At 37.1% G+C, this 17,957-nt stretch overlaps 1 protein-coding gene across 1 annotated transcript in view; it reads right to left on the minus strand.

Moving 5' to 3' along the window:
* The window catches only part of LOC131037851 (protein CLT2, chloroplastic), an 86,127-nt gene extending 72,862 nt beyond the window's left edge, over positions 1 to 13,265 (minus strand). The window contains exons 1-3 of the mRNA XM_057970082.2: positions 12,654 to 13,265; positions 9,409 to 9,554; positions 8,998 to 9,035 (exon numbers count right to left, since the gene is read on the minus strand). Of these exons, the coding sequence (XP_057826065.2) occupies positions 8,998 to 9,035; positions 9,409 to 9,554; positions 12,654 to 13,075 (606 nt within the window). The 5' untranslated portion in view covers positions 13,076 to 13,265. The remainder of the gene's footprint in view (positions 1 to 8,997; positions 9,036 to 9,408; positions 9,555 to 12,653) is intronic.
* Positions 13,266 to 17,957: the final 4,692 nt, after the last annotated feature.

Consider the following 17,957-nt stretch of genomic DNA (forward strand, 5'->3'; position numbering starts at 1 on the left):
TAAGATTTCTCCTTCCAAGAATTTTGGTTTGATCAACTCCCTTATAATATGACTGAATAGTAAAATGTTGATGTTATAGTTAGGTCGGATCCCTTCTGGGGCCAACCTAGCACGTGTATGTGACCAATTGGCCATTGGCCTTAGTCACGCTTTATATGCAATAAATATAATGTAACTTGTAACGTGTGGGGCTGACCCTATATTGGGCGCCAAACTTAAAGTATTAAAATGTAATTAAATTGCTCTTCTTGTAAGCCGACCTAGGGTGAATTAGAAGGCTAAGACACATATATATTCAAAGTCTCAATCATGCATTCTACACATTCATTTACACAGCGATCTCCTTCATCAGTGATCAGCAAATATCATCTAAAGTCAGCGAATCATCTTCTAAGGATAGCAAACTACTTTCCAAGGACAGCGAACTTCATTCTAAGGACAGTGAACCTCATTCAAAGGACAGTGAACCTCATTCAAATGGCAGCGAACTTCCTTGAGGCAGCGAATATCTTCTCTTGATCTGCAAATGGTGTCCTTGATCAGCATTCAAGTATATTGCAGATAAGTCCTTACATTGTTGTGTGTGCCCTAGCTTGGATACCTTATACTACTGTGCATATCCTGCTGATCTGAGTGCTTCAAGTGTTGAAGCGGATTTGTAAAAGACTCATACTGATTTGTCTAATAAAGATCTGAGATTAATTGCTGGGTTTTTCACCTCCAAGGGGGAGGTTTTCCCAGGGTATTTTGGTGTTCTTTGTGTTCCTTGTTTTGATTTTCTGCTATTGCTATCTGTCTGATCTAAAATTAACATAAAAGAGGAGAATTAATAATACAACTCTTCTAATTGTAATTTCAATCCTGTTGACATGAATTTTGTACACAACCAAACACAGAATAAAATATCCAAATGGTACCTTATCCTCTCTTGATTAAAGCATCTGAATGCTGAAGATATCGCGAAAAGGATCAATCAGGATGACTTCAAGGTTCTTCGTTGTAGGATCTCTACGTGTGGATAAGCACCAGTGGTCATTGTATATGCTGTTTCTTCAAGGGGCCTTACGTACTTTCTGAGAAAGCTTGTCCGTATTACTCTCTTTTGACTGCAGGAACAGGATTTTCCTAATACTAACAGATTTTCAAAAAATAGCAAAAGATAAGGGTTTCAAGGGATGAATGCTAATCTAATCCTAAGAATGACTCAATGTAGGCTAGACTTAGTAAGATTCTATCAATTTCAGTATTGCCAAGCAATTACAACTCTACTAGAATTGATGCGATCTTCTAAGGTGATTCAGTGATTTTCAAATCATCAAGGATATAGATACTATCATAGAGATACATATCAATATTTCAATAATGATTGAATGTTTAAGCAATCTCAATATCTCGAGTTGACCACACAAGGCGTCCTTACAATCAGTAAGAAGCTAGTGGTTTGGAACATGAATCTCACCAAAGATCAAGCACAACACTTAGTCCTTCAAACTTAAACTTAAATACTACTTCGACTGAGAATGATTCAAGAAGATAAACAATCATGAAGATAGCCACAAGTATTGCAATAAAACACCATAACTTCAATATTTTATTGATCTCAAAGCCAAATAGACAACAATTGTTCAAAATTCTTTCTTCACTACTCAATCTTGCTACACAATAACTTTCTTCTCTAAGCTCTCTCTCTTCTCTAACTTCTAACTATTATCAAAATGAAAATGAGTGAGGGTATATATAGCATCCTCAAATACAATGAACAGTCCAGATCGAAAGAAGATCAATGGCCAAGATTTTGACACCTAAACCCTAATTAGGGTTTGTTACAAAAAAGGTCCCCATTTAGATAAACATCATTAAATGCATAGCCAATATTTAATTGGCACAAATATCGAGGAAACATAGACCAATAGGAATTAAGTTGCCACATCATCCTATAACAACTTTTCATCTAGAATTTTGTTCCCTTTCCTATGCTCTTTTTTAGCATATCCAACGAATTTGGACACAATTCCCTCAATCTCAGCAATGGGAATCTCAGGAAGATTCTTCATTCGTTCTTCCAAGTGAAGGACTTGATCAAAAGCTGTGAGAAGAGCTGTCTCCCATCCAAGTTCAAGTTCTTTGATCTTCTCAATCAGGAACATGGTAGTGAACATCAAATCTCGTTGCTCATCTGTGATGACGTTCTCCTCTTTGCAAAAGATGACCTTGACTCTCTCCTCCAACTCTTAGATGTCCACATCTGTCTCAATCTCGATCCGCCTGCCAAGAATGGTACACAACACTTCAAACACCTTATCTTGAATTGGATGGATGACACCTTCAACTTGACTACACTTGGTGTTGATGTCTTCAAAAAGGACCTCTTTCATCTGGAGCAGAGCTGACCACTGTAGGAGGTTATGAGTTCCTCCATCCATTATCTTTTCTTGTGCCAGGATCGCTCTTGGTGTTTGCCTTATCACTTGTAGGATAGGAATGATAACATCTCTAGTGTGAGTGAAAGCGGCTACACTTATCATTAGACTATGGATAACTTCAAGGACCTGGATAGCTCGATGAATTGTCTTCATCATTCTTGTTGCAAATTCAAAGGCTACCATGTGGGATTTATCAATCCAAGAGCTCATAAGCTGAACCAAGCTCTTGACCCTTTCTGCTTCGCCCACTGATTCAAGAGGAAGTGCCTGTAAAGGAGATACTGCTGTATCCTGACGTCTCAAGGGCTGATTGAGATGACTAAAATAGCCTCTCCAAGCACCGACCTCTCTCTCAAGCTTCTTATTCTTTTCCATTTCTTCTTTAAGTTTGTCTTTAAGTGCTTCAAATGAATCAGTTGCCTCTTCCATCGCTTGTTCGGTAGTAAGTGGACCAAGCTCAAATGTTTCTAAGTCATACTCATCTGCAAGAATCTCACCCTCATACTTGTCCACTACTGGTGTAGCTATTTGCAATTTCCTGGATCCTGTCTCATCCCTTATTACCTTGGACATCTTTGTGGCCTTCTTCTTTTCCAATACCTCTTGAGAATTTCCTATAAGGCTCTCTAAATCAAATACATCTTCTTCCTCTTCAACCACAACCACCCTTGTCAATCTCTCTTTTAACCAATCCGGAATGGCGGATCTTGTTTCTCTTACTTGTATTTCTTTAAGCAGTGGTCCATCTTCTCGGAGAGGAGATGTCGCTTCATCATCATTTTTCTCTTCATGTAGCTCATTAACATCAACTTGAGGGGATTGACTTGATGAATGTTGAGGCGTCTGTTCCTTTTCTGGCTTGTCATCTTGTACCATGGATTCCATAGATTCATCAACTTCAGGTACCATCTTCCCTTGACCTTCTCCTTGGCTTGCCTTCTTTTCATGTCAAGAAGATGTGCTTGATGGGTGACCAAGATTGGCTTCTTGCTTCTTCTTGGAAGGTTCCCTTTTCTCAGGTCTTTCTTTCCTCTTTGCACCTCTAGGATGAAAAGTGTTCTCACTCACGCTTGCTTCTCCTTCTTCTGGTCTTGCCTCCAAAGTAAAAGTCATTGATACATTTTGCTCCCTCAATTTCTGATGTTGTACATCCACCCATCTGCGAGTACATGATAAAACATGAGCCATCAAAACTCTCAAGTCTAAAACCTCGGGCTCATTCCAATCTATCTTCACTCCTTTGTCTTCTTTCTCATAGGATGACTGGAGATGCCTACCATTATCCTGGGCTTGATCAGCTACTCTATAAACTTTGCATTTCCTGATGAGATCTAAGGGTAGCCTGGAATGCATCTTTCTTTTAACCTCCAAATCACTTGGGAGATTCATCCAAAAGTCCTCCACCTGAAACTCATGTTTGTACTTCTTACCAATTGTCTCCTCCATATAACCGTGAGGGTCAAAATTCTCCCGTGAGGCAAAGAATGTGAATGAATATAAACATAATTCCTTCTCTGCATCTTCTGAGGCTTGAGTGTTAGGACATACTTCAAGTGAATTCCCTAGTATGATGGGCACGAGAATTCCATTTCCATGCTTGTGCCTGGATGCCTTTGCATAAGCTGCCAATTGTCTAGTTACCTCAAGTAGCACTATCCTGTCTGTCGGATACCTCGGCAACATGTAGGGAGGTGAAGGGCACCCATGAACTCTGATGTATGTAAACTTTTGAAACTGGATGAACCATGCACCATACCTCTTCACAAGCTCTTGTGCATCCAAAGATAGTCAATTATGAATCCCACCTTGCAATATCCTAGTAATGTTCATCATGAAGGTGTCATTGACTAACTTGTAGTCACTTCTAGGCGGATGATGCAGATGAACATAAGAATCACAAACTCTCATTTCTCCGGGTCCTCTTTCGATCACTCCTCTGTGAGGTAGCCCTGCATACTCGAAACTCCTAATTAAGGCATATATAACATATGAGCTCATGTGGAACAATTTGGTGGGGCTTAGCCTTCTCAACTACACATCCAGACAATTGCTAATACTTCTGGCCCAATGAAGCATTCCTTTTCCTTGGACTATCATTTGAATGAAGAAGAACATCCACTTTTCGAAGTAGAAAGCTTGAGGAGCCCCTGTAACTCGATTGAGCAAAGTTATCAAATCTTTGTATTCCTCCTGGAAGTCGATCCTATGCGGTGTATTGGGAATCTTGTTCAAGCGAGGCCGACTTTTGAGCAACCAATTCTTATTGATGAGATTCAGACAAGTATCGGGATCATCTTCATAGATTGACCTGGCTCCTTCTAAGCTTTTGTAAATCATATCTTTATGTTCTGGAAGATGAAGAGCTTTACTTATAGCTTCCTCTGAAAGGTAAGCTAAGATGTTCCCTTCCTTGGATACGATCATCCTTGATTGTGAGTCATAATGGCGGGCACACTCGATCATCAGCTCATGACATTTGACTGCGAGAGGGAAACCTGCCGCCTTGATGATGCCGCTTTCAATTATCTTCTTCGCAACAGGTGATGGCTTGCCAATGTAGGGGACTTCTCGAAACTTCTTCACATTAAGTTTCCTAAGTTGGTGTCTCCGATATTACTCCATTTGGACACGATCCTGGTCTCCAATTCCTCATTCTTCTGATCTTCTTTGATGAGAGCCGGGCGACTAGTAGATACTCCGGCCTTTGGAGTCGCCATCTTGACACCTACACAACATTTCAAAATTAGTCCTTGAACATTAACGAGTAGAAAATAAGACTCAAAAGGAGGATTTAAGATATTAATTAGGAAATTTCATGATAAATCTAGAATTATCATTTCCTAATTAATTAATCAACACTTAGACTTTTCTAAAAATAAAAAAGCCCAAAAATTAAGTCTTGAATAAGGATATTAAGATAATTTTGCCATACCTCCTCTTGAGTACTCAAAAAAGACTTGACAATGATGAAAGAAAACTAGACTTTGATGGACAAGGCCTAGATTATAGTCCTCCCTTGGATGGATTGTGCCTCCTCTAGCTTCAAAAGAATAAATTCCACCCTCCTTAGCCTTCAACACTCAGCAAAATTTCGCCTCCAATCTGTTGGATTTCGCTCCTCAATTTACTCTTCAATTTCGCACTTAGAAGGAATGAATGAATGATTTGAAATGTGAAGCAACACTCCTCCATTATATAGAGCGTTCACCCTACTCCCTTCAAGGCCGACTTGGCAAAAAAGGAGTAAAAAATAAATAAAATCTCTAAAAAAGGGTGGCCGACTTGCCTATAAAGGCAAAACAATTCCCTTGAGCGCTCATTTTAAATTTTAAAAAAATAATTTTAATCCTCCAAGGTAAAATTTTGATTATTTCAAGGCTTAAATTTAATTTATTAAATGCAAAATGCTTTTAAATTAATGCGAATTTAAATTTAATTTTCCAAATGTCTCAAATTTAGCAATTTTGGTGATTTAGTGCAAACTGGAGAATATCAATTTTTTGATCAAGGTCTCAATGAAGCTTGCTAATGATTTCGCCTTGGACCCTCTCCAAGGGTCAGGAGCGATTTTCCAAATTTGGCCTTGAATATTTCATACCTTGACTCTAAAATCTCTTGGAGGGTGAATTCATATCCATTTAAGGTCTTGCATTTCAAATTTTGGTATTCTGCATGAGGAATTTAGGTGGAGATGTGGATTTCGCCCTGGACCCTCTCCAAGGGTCAGGAGCGATTTTCTCATTTTAGGTTATAATCCACCTTAGCTTGATTGTTGAACTCTCAACGCAATCTCCAAGATCCATTTCCTTGCACCACTGAGCTACTTCATCAAAAATCTTGAAGGAAATAGGGCTTTTAGAGGAATTTCGCCCTGGACCCTCTCCAAGGGTCAAGAGCGACTTTCATAATTTGGCTCAAAATTGACATTTTTCGAAGTTCAAAATCTCTTCAAGGCATCTCAAATAGGTCTTCTCACTGAATTCCAGACTTAGTTCTATCCAATTTAGGAGAAAAAGTGTGATTTTGGTGTTTTTCGCCCTAGACCCTCTCCAAGGGTCAGGAGCAAATTTTTCTCCTTAGGCTTACTCCTTCATCAACTTCTCTCGAATCTTTCTTTCATCGCTAGGTAATGTCCTTCCTCATCCACTCATTCAAGCTTGTTTTGTTTCTGCAGGGCAAAGTGGAGGTTTTTCAAATTTTCGCCCTGGGCCTTCTGCAAGGGTCAGGAGCGACTTTTCTTCTCTTGGCCTAGAATTATCAAGTTTTGAAGCAAACCACTACTCATCATGATCTTAAAGGGCATCTTTACCTTAGTGCATCCTTGCCTTAGCAAAATCTTCAAAGAAATACGTAGTTTTTGTGATTTTCGCCCTGGGCCTTCTGAAGGGTCAGGAGCGACTTTTGAATTTTAAGCATATTCCTTCATTCTTTTGACTTCAAATCACCTCTAAGGCATAACACATCGCGTCCTTCTCCTATCCAAGGAAGATATAGCAAGATTTTGTCTTAATTCTACAAAAAAAAGGAGAGAACCTTGGAAATTCGCTCTGGACCCTCTCCAAGGGTCAGGAGCGATTTTGATAATTGCCTTCAAAACTTTCATTCTCAACAATCCTTCTTCACTTCAAGGCAATTCAAACATCATTTCAAACTCATGCCTAGGCTTAGCTTTGCTCAAACTTTGGAGGAAAAAATAGGTTTTAGAATTTTCGCCCTGGACCTTCTCTAAGGGTCAAGAGCGATTTTTTCCTTTTTGGGCTTGGTTGCTTCTTGTTGGCCATCCAAATTATCTTCAAAGGGTAAAACATGCCTTTTCACATACACTCCAGCCATAAAAATCATTTTGACCTTGCAAGAAAAAGGTGTTTTTGAGAATTTCGCCTTGGACCTCCTGAGAGGGTCAGGAGCGAATTTTGTAATATTGACCAAAATGCCTCACTTTTCACCTTAAAACCTCTTTGCCAAGTAAGATTTCATCCTGTACTGTGCTATGAATAGGATTTTGTTGTCCAAGAAAGGTAAAATAATGTGTTTATAAAGAATTTCGCCCTGGACCCTCAGCAAGGGTCAGGAGCGAAATTGCCTTTCCTGGGCAAAACTCCTTCATCTTTTGATCTTCAAACAAGTTAGGGGGTTCTATTATGTTCACTTCACCATTCATCACGCCTTTGACATCTCAATTTGACCAAACAAGGCCAGAGATGACTCCAATGGAAATTTTCGCCCTGGACCCTCAGCAAGGGTCAGGAGCGAATTTTAGGTTTTCAACAAAGTCCTTCATCTTTTCAAGTTAAAACTTTCTCAGGCGGGTAAAGGGAGTTGTTCATTTTCCATTCATGTTCAAAACTTGATCCTTTTTCACTACAAAATGAGGAAAATTCAAAATTTCGCCCTGGGCCCTCAGCAAGGGTCAAGAGCGAATTTGCCTTTATTGCCCAAAATTCATCATTTTTCATTTTTTCAAACCCTCAATTGCATCAAGTGACGTCCAATCTTCCTTCCGGGAGACCCTGCACAAAACAAGTTAGCCAAAATTAGTGGCAAATAAACTTTAAACAACATTTTCGCCCTGGACCCTTAGCAAGGGTCAAGAGCGAAATCCTCATTTTAGGCCAAACTGCTCAAATTTTAAGTCTCAAACCACTTCACAAGGCAAAGTCAGGTCATTTTCAAGGCCAGGAACCAGTTAGCAAATCCATCCAAAAACAAGAAATTGGGTTTAGAATGAAGTTCGCCCTGGACCCTCAGCAAGGGTTAGGAGCGAATTTTCTATTTCAGGCATCATCTTGCTCTCCAAAAATCAATCAAAAACTTTCCAGGCAAGAACACACAAATTCACCTTCAAACATGTCAAAACTTAGTCAAAATTGTGAAGGAAATCCAGTCTACAAAGAATTTCGCCCTGGACCCTCAGCAAGGGTAAGGAGCGAATTTGACATTTTCAGGCTCTTGATCCATTTCATACCCATTTAACTTGGCCCACTAGACTCCCTTTCTTCACTAACCATGTTTAGCTAACTCAGACTTAGAAATAAACTGGACCTTACCCAAAAAACCTTCTTTCAATTAAGACCTAACCTGAGACCTATTTGACTCCCTTGACCTAACCAATTTGACTCTCCTGAAAGGTTTACCTCATTCCAACAATCTTAATTCTTCAGGGAGACATCTAACGATTTTCCAAAATTTGACTGGACTTAGCTTGAATGATACCAAAAAAGAACCCTTAAGGATTAGCCCTAGCCCAGACAAACAACCACTCACTCAAAATCCTAAAAGCAGAGAAAAAAAAACACGCAAAGAGAAGGCAAAACCAAAAACAAAAGAGGGGGTCCCCATTCTAATGGGGCGATGTGTGAAATGGTCACAACAAATCCTTATAAATACAGGCAGACCACTAAAAGACATTTCAGATCTCATGAATGTCACCACTCATGAATAATTGTATAAAGTGTCTTAAGCAACACAAACAAATAAAAAACAACCATTCATGTAATTCAAACACCTCACATTTTTCTTTACATTATAGCAATCAATTAATAACTATGTTAACCAGCACAAAATCATTCATTACCTGTGACAGTATTGGAATTGATGCTCCTGAAAGATTAGCTGCTCGATTCAACAAAACCAAAACCAAAACCACAATTAGTGGCATAAACAATTTCCTTGAACAAAATAAATATGTGAATGCAAACAATATCATACTCAAATGACAGCAAGCAATACCAAAAACAATTAACTTCTGATGCTCGACAAAATTGAGAAAGGACCCTCAACAAATTATAAGATTTTTATATTTTAACAGCAAAAATAAATAACCCATGCCATGTTTTTTAAAAGTCAAAATAGAAGTTCCCATTACTATCATGAGCTTGACTACAATGCATGAACATGCCCAAATTTAACAGTCTCTCTCACTGTGATGGGATCAAAACAATTAGTTTATTCGGTCTAATGGTAAAGAGTGATTTAAACAGCATACCTCCTGCTGCCATTCCTGAAGCAACTCCAAGGGCCTCCAAAGCACCAACTGCAACAAAACGTAACTTAGGAAAGGCCAACATTTCATCTGTCACAATGCCCATACGGTAGCGAACATATAGAATGGAAAAGTAAACCAGCACATACCTGTAGTCCAAAATGCAAACTATAGCCAGGATCACAATGCACATAAAAGAAGAGAAAATAGACTGACCTTACAAGCCTCAACATGTCTTTGACAGATTAATCTACAAGACATAGCAAGCGTAGATAAAAGGATTCCTCTATCATTAATATTTATATAGCAACCCCAACAAGTATAGAAAATATGTTCTTAAATTATAGCCGAAGATGGTTTGTAATTTAAAAATAGCTACAGAAATGACATAAACTATGTAAAAATAAATCTCCTTTACTTCTTACCAGTTACCTGAAAAATGAATTTTTGGAAGGATCTAAAGGTAATTTGCTTAACTTCACTCTCTACCACACATTAGAGCTAGGAGTGCTTGGCCAGCTCTCTGAACAGATGAGAGAACACAAAATGCTTCTGAAATTAGGATGTGAAACACACAAAGATTTGTTCATAAGCAATGCAGTTGCACTTCCAACTACTCTTAATTTTGGAACAGATTGTAGTTGTTGTGCACAGCCTATTACTATGTTTCAATAATATGGTTTATTTGACTATGCATTAATTTATTGTTGGCTTCAAGTAGTTATAAACGTTGGTTGGTCCACAGTTGTGTTCCTCTTGGCAATTGTCAGGTCCTTTAAATAGATTTTGTATTGTCAAGGAAAGCAATATGATCTAGGCAAATCAAGTCTGATCCTAAGCTGACCATCTCTGGCATACTTTTGTAATAACTTCGCATGCAAGTAAAGATTGTTAGAAATATTTTCATTGATGTCAAAAGCACTCAGTCGTGATTGTTAGACTCCATCATTGATGTCAAAGGTGAGATTGTATATGAAAGAATGTTTAAAAGGTTGTCATGATTATCATTGATGAAAAATAAGATCGATATCAAAGGAGAAGTCAGACCATTTGGATTTAATAAGAGAAATACAATGATTGTCTTTCTTTTGGAGACACTAGTAGTAGTGCCAATGAAAGAGATGCTAAGCAATTACCATTAAGAAAGGTAGAGAACTTATATTCAGACTAAAGAGCCATAACCAAGCAAGAAGAGCATCAGTTTATGTGCAGTAGTAATAGACTAGAGGATTTAGGAACAAGACAATAACTATATAGAGAGTTGGTGAGACTTGGATAATAGCAAACTCATACAGTGATCAGACTGATCAGGTTATACATATGACAGGAATTTGTATAACAAGAACAATAGCAATATTACACAACAAACAGATCTGTGATAAAGGTTGGTTACACAGAAAATATAGGAACACCTATATGTTTAAAAACAATGCTTATGAAATATCAGAAATTCGTTTGATTAAAATATGAAGATTTCAGACAGTGACTTCATCATACTATAAGTCTGAAAGTTTTATGTAAGACAAGATAATAAAACCACAAAAAAAAAAGACAAGATCAAAAGCACAAAAAAAAAATTGTCTTATATGAAAAGAAAAAGTGGGTATCCAATTTAGATTTGAAACTTTGTCAAACGTATTTGGAAGCACTTTGCATATCATATTGGTGGGGCCCGATGCCAAACCTTGTTTTGGAAATTATGTTGAAGTGGAGTATGGAGCTTACGTGGCATAGAATTTTGATATACCAAAAGTTCTGTGGCAGTTTTAATTAATAAACAAATGATTACTTGGCTAAAAACAATAAATCATGATATATCAAACCAGCCTTCATTACATTATCACTCACCAATACCTCAAATCATACAATCAAAGGAATTCATTCAATCAATCAATTATTCATCAATCATTCAACCATCAGAAGACAGACTAGATAACTACAGCAATATTGACACCTAGTTGAGCGATTATATATTCTGTTTGGTGGTATCATCTGCATACATAGTAATAATATTTATATCTGCATTCTTCAGATTAATATACTGCTGCTTAAAATTATTCAATATAGCATAATGTCACCATACATCTACTTCTGCATATTTATGACAAGTTATGCTGCTGTTAATGTTCTAGACATACTTCTGTATATCCATGACAAGTTATATGCTGCTGATAATATTGTTTATACATGTTCTGAACATAGATCTGATTATGGGTATTCTGTAATAATCTGAATGCTTCTCAGCCATGATGGAAGGTGAGGAGGTTATCGGTAGGGGAACAGTGTTGGGGTCACCTCTAAGCACGGCACCTCATGGTATGTGACCAAGGAGTCTCTATGAGGCCAAAGGGGGGCGAAGGTGCTCTGCCTTTGGATTTAGGAGGGTTAGACTTTCTGGGCACCCTATTGAGAGAAGTCCTTATCCTCTTTACTATGGTGAGAGCTCGAACTATGTATATCTAATCATGTGAGTAGGAGAAGAGATGTGATTGAGGGGGAACAGTTATAAGGATGCCTCGCTAGGTATGGCACCTCATATGTATGGCATGTGCCACATGAGGCCAAAGGCGGGGAATGAGCACTGCCTTTGGACCTAGGATAGAGGACCGCTAGGACACCCTACCAAGTCACTTATCCTAGCTTACTATGGTTAGTATTTCTTATTTAGTCTAAATTATTTTACAATCAAATTGCAAATTGTGATTTACGTTTTCAATCTCTATAATTTGTAGTTTAATTTGTAATTGTTATTTACTTTATGTATTATAGTTGTTAACTGTTTCCTAGCTTGTTGCAAGTTTTTTCCTTAAAAGATAAAGGCAATCAAATTGCAAATTGTGATTTACGTTTTCAATCTCTATAATTTATAGTCTAATTTGTAATTGTTATTTACTTTATGTATTATAGTTGTAAGTTGTTTCCTAACTTGTTGTAGGTTTTTTCTTAAAAGATAAAAGTATTCTCTTTTTAAACCCTTCCTTAACCCTTCCTTATTGATTGAGAACAGTAGTTCAGAGTAAAACTAGGGCATTCCATAAAAAGGGACATTACACATTTAAGAATTAGGGCAGAATTTAGGCATTTTAAATTTAGGGACATTACATAAGTTGTGCATAATCACTAGATGCTATGTTAAAGAATGAAAATGCAAGTTTAACTAAATACAATTAACAATGAAATGCCAAAATTTGAAAATAGACACTAAGCTAAATGCAATCAATTGGTGCCATACCACAAATTGAACATACCCAAATGTAGTAAGTTGGGCCAGGAAGAAAGGGTAATCCTTCAGTGGTACCAGGGCCAATTTATAGAGCACCCTATTAGCCACAGCAAATGCCACTGTAACTGCAGCTGCAGTTAGAATTTTAATTTTTTTCTGTGATTCTAAAGACGCATCCATCTCTAAACTGCTGGCTTGGACACCTGACAAAATTGGGCATCCACGCTGGCACCCACCTAGGCTTCCATGTCTGTTAGTACCCCACCATTTTGCAGCCCTTTGAGAACCACGGTTAGATGGTTTGAGGGTTTTGGGTGCAAACAGAACAGTTCCAGCTATGCCATTATTTACAGAAATCTTTCTGAGAGTTTTGATTGGTGGTCTTACAAGCGAATATGAGTTGCAGTGGCTGCAGATGGGGATCCGAACCGACAGTATAATTGCCATGCTTTAGCGTGAAGTGGGTAGCACTCGTCCGCATAGAATACTCTTTATGACGAAGAATATGTTCCTGAAAAGAACGTTGTTTTTTTTCGACTGTTTGAAAGTATCGAAAAGGAATGTTGTCTGCTAATCTGAGCTAACTCTGTATAGCTCGTTTAGAGGTGTCACCCTAGACCGAGAGGGTTGAAGACCCGTGGCTGCCCTACTTGTTTGCATGAGTTTTCTAGTGAACGAATGAATGAATTTATTAACGTTCACGGGACTAATCAGTTTATAGGACCAAGAAATCAAAGTCTAGCATAACTTCATAATCTTTTTCATGTCAAATCTTCTGTTTTAAAACTTGACCAAAAAACTAGCAATCTAATTGATCTTATCCTCGTCAAATAAATGATGCATGTTGTCACTTTTCAAGATGCACTCATATTGAGCACTAATATCATCATACGTCTTACACTCACTGAGAAAGTGTTATTCAGTCTCAATAGCACCCATCTCGCAAAACAGGCAAATTCTCTCTTCCCATAACTCTTTGGGCCTTTTCTACCTACCCGTTTCACATCTGAGATGATGTGAACCTGTCCTTAATTGAGCCACTAACGGTCTTGCTTTGCCTTTAATAACTGCCCCTAAGTATGCTTTCTCTCCATGATCCCAATTTGGGTTAAACTCTTTGATGTAGTACTTCTTTTTTCGACCAATACAATTATTCCACATGGCATTTTGAAACTTTCCTATGACCAACTTTTTAATTTCCTCATTGGTATTCGAACATTCGTGCAACTTGATGTTCCATTTGTTCAGCCACTTATTGTTTTGTTTCATCCAAGTTTTCTGCCTACGGTTAAGTCCCTCTTCCATGATGATTTTGGGTCACTATTGATTATCCATGATTTCCACCTTCTTTAGATAACTTATTAACCTGGTGATCGTTGAAGCCTCCAATGGGAAAGTACCTACTTCCGCTAAAAGGATCTCATATGGCACTGACGTTTTAACTTTGAGATTGTTTGTGATTAAGTGCTTTTGAATCCTCTTTAGTTGTCTCGATCCACAGTTTGACATGTTGCCTCCCCAAACTTTGCAACCATATAGAACAACCGAAGTAACCAACAAACCAAAAAGAGTTTTCTTGGTTTTCCAATCCCACAATTCAACTTTTTTGCACCTATTTTGGAGTAGAAACAAAGCTTTCCACCCTCCCTGTATCATTTTCGCTCTACAAGTCTCCCAACTAAGCTTATAGTGGAAGTCAATCCCTAGATATTTGTATTCTTTCACAATTTCCAGCGGGCTGCCATTGAAGAGGAAGGTAATATGCTTTTATTTCCTCTTTAGAGAGAAAATCATGATCTTGGTTTTAGTAATGTTCACCTGCATCCCTACCTCCTGACAAAAGTTCTCTAGTGCTTTTAAGTGCTCTCTGAGCCCATGAGACGTTTTAGAAATTAGGATAAGATCATCAGCGTATAGAAGTAATTTCACCACATATTCTGCAAGTTGGACGTTGTTTCCCTTCATTTTGTTCATCCATGCTTCTAATTTATCAATGTATAAACTGAATAAAGTCGAGGATAGAGGGCATCCTTGCTTAACGCCAATATCACTACCAAAATACTCAGACATTCCCTCACTAGTTCTGATTTTAGCTCTAACTTTCTCATAAAGTCTATGCACTGCAGCTCTATACATGTTGGGAACACCCAATTCTTCCATTCTATTCCATAGTTTGTCTCTAGGCATTGTGTCAAAGGCTTTCTTAAAGTCCACAAAACAACAATATGCTTCTTCCCCTTTATTATCCCATGTTTTCTCTATCAAATGTCAAAGAGTGATGTAGTGATCAATGGTAGAGTGCTTAGATCTGAAACCCGCTTGACCTTTGGCTCTTTTTCCTTCATTTTTTGCCCATCTGTCGATTCTACGCTCTACCATGCTCCTGAAAAGTTTGCCTAGAATGGTTTATAAATCACAATATTGGTTTTGAGGTTTTAAAAATGAGGTAATAAGTTAGGCAGTTTGATAATGAGGAAATAGTTAAGTGTGTTTGAATTATAATAATGTTAGAATGGCTAATTTTTTTATAAGAAATCTCAATATTTCATTCTTATGAACAATTGTTTACATGTAATTAGTGTTTAAGTGAACCATTAATCTTTATGAGAGATGGGTTCGTGTGAACCACTTGACCCATGAAATATAGGTTAATGAATTTCACTCAAACTATAGAATTGAACCCTAATAAAACATCCTTATGTACTTCACAAGATTTCTTTTTTGGAGGTGAGGGATAGGGAAGTAATTTTTAAGATAAAAAATTTCTCAATTTTTGATGAAATGAAAAGTACATAAATTATCTTAATAAAAGATCATAATACAATTTAAAAAAATAAATATTAAAAAAAAAGAAGACTGAAAGATAACAAAAGAATTTAAACAAACAAATTTTCTTGAAATTTTGATGATATGAGTTTCTCTCTAATACAATTTTGAAAAAGAATGAATTTTCGTAACATAATTTCAAAGTTAAGAAAGTAAAGAAACTCTTTTTATCTTTTCAAAATATATATTTTAAATTGAATAAATTAATAATTTTATTACATTCTATTGCAACATGTCATTTACATAATCCTTGTAGAGTTTCCCCTATGGCACCTCTCTACCTATGGCTCAAGATGTTGGAGTTACGGATGCTTAATATTAGCTTTGAAAATTGTAGGCTTCTCTCCTTGATAGCTATTTCTCAAATTGAAATAAGGAGGCTAGGATTGCTTGGGTAGAGAGAAGGCACATTAACAAGAAGAGGTTAGAATTCTCCAAGTGATAAGATAGGGTTAATCCTTGCAATGGAGAATGGGTCTCGATAAATTGGCACTACAAGACTACACAAAAATTTGTGTTACCTTGCTAGCATGTGAAACATGTGTCGCCTCACTGGGATAGCATGAGGTTGATGAGGAAATAACAAGTTTAACACTATAGGGATGTGCTCCAATCAGAAGAGAGCTTAGCACTTACACTGACCAAAGAATGACTAGGTCCCATTGATGATCGAATAGTTTGTGCAGCCCCTTGACCTTGACAACTTTGGCACATCTAAGGCCTGTGAGCTTGAGTTGGCCATTGATCTTGATTGAACTAGCAAATAAAGTTCATCAGAAGCTTAGGAAATATGTTTAAAATGTTGGACTTATGAAAAATAAAAGTGCCTAGGACAATTAGTTACTAGGAAGAAGGGTTGGTAAGGAGATAGTTCTAACCCTTCAAGTTGTCACTTAGGAAATGAATTACTAACGATAGCAAGCCAACTTCAAAACATAAGCTCTAAGGTTTAGGGTTTTGAAGCAAAGGCTTAGGAAGTCTTAGGGATTTAGGCTTAGGAATTAAGTAGTTTGTGTCTTAACCTAAAGGATTGAAAGGACCAAAAAGCCAAAAAATTGAGGGTTCTAGCACCCCACAACTCCTAGAAATTGTCTGCAACTAAAACACCAATCACGTCTAAATAGAAAAGGCCATGGTTGATGCTATATAACCTTGAGAGAGATTTTATCCAAAGAATAGTCTCATATTGAGATTAAGTTGTAAACGAATTGGATAGATTACAATGATTACAATTAATTCTTATAAAAGCATAAAGATGAAACCCTAGATGAAAACCCTATGAGAGGATTAAAAGAGATCTTGACAAGTGTCCACATCATAATGAATAAGACAATATGTGGTAAATAAATCTCAATCTAATAAAATAAAAGTACTCCTAAGTTTAGCTTGTTGGTTGTTTTTCTTGCAACCCTCAATTTATAAGGAAAGACACAATGCCAAACCATGGGATCAAGAGTTTAAGAGACAACGATTAAACCATAATCAAACTAAGGACAAGAAATGTCATGATTATCCTTCTACACTTTGATCTCCACAAGACTCAAAGGGTAATCCTACTAGATGGTATGAAAATATGATAAAACTTATACCAAACAACAAACTATGGTTCTCTAAAAAGTGTATGGTTCTTAGGTGAATGAAAAGGGTTATTGTGCACTTCATTTCATTCAAATATGATCCCGAATGCTTTGAATAACCCCGAGAACAAAATAAGTTAAACATACCTCCATCTTACACATATAGTGGAATGACAAATAAATCGATTCCAAGAACATCTCCTATATTCTTTTATCTCCATGAAGATAGAGGAAACCATAAATGAGTTAAACATGAGAGGAAAAGATTCATTAGATTTATAAATGTCGACTCCTTTTAGGGTTTGTACATGAGAAACACACTAGACTTGTGCCTTGTCCATTATAGAGTTAAGATGAAATACTCTCTCCTAATAACAATATAAACACAAAATCCAATGACCATCAAACCATTGTTTCCTTACAACAATGAGGCCTCCTATGAACATACAAATAATCTTCTTTGAGATCTTAAATATAACACAATATCCCTAACATTTGACTAAAGGAAAACTTTAATTTGTTCCTTGAGCGGATGTCATCAACCAAATATCCATTACAATAAATGTGCAATGAAAATCATCATAATAATTGATTATTTTGATTAAAAATATAATGCATACATTCAAGAGATATTACAATATGACATTGTTCATCCTAAACTACAAAATTGAATTGCTTGCCACTATCAAACAATAGACTGCGTCATTAAAACTTGAAACTTAAAGAACACTAAACCCTAGATACTTTCCCCATACAAAAGTGCATTACTCAAACCTTGGAGACTATACCCCCCTAAAATGGAACAACAAACTCATCTTAAGTATGTGAATAGCCTTAAAATGTATCTATATGCTTGCCACTTGGCACACTCATCCACCACTGATCTGCAACATTTTGGCACTTGGAATATTCCTCTTTCACATTTC

Source organism: Cryptomeria japonica, chromosome 5 (assembly GCF_030272615.1).
Source record: "Cryptomeria japonica chromosome 5, Sugi_1.0, whole genome shotgun sequence".
Taxonomy (NCBI): Eukaryota; Viridiplantae; Streptophyta; class Pinopsida; order Cupressales; family Cupressaceae; genus Cryptomeria; species Cryptomeria japonica.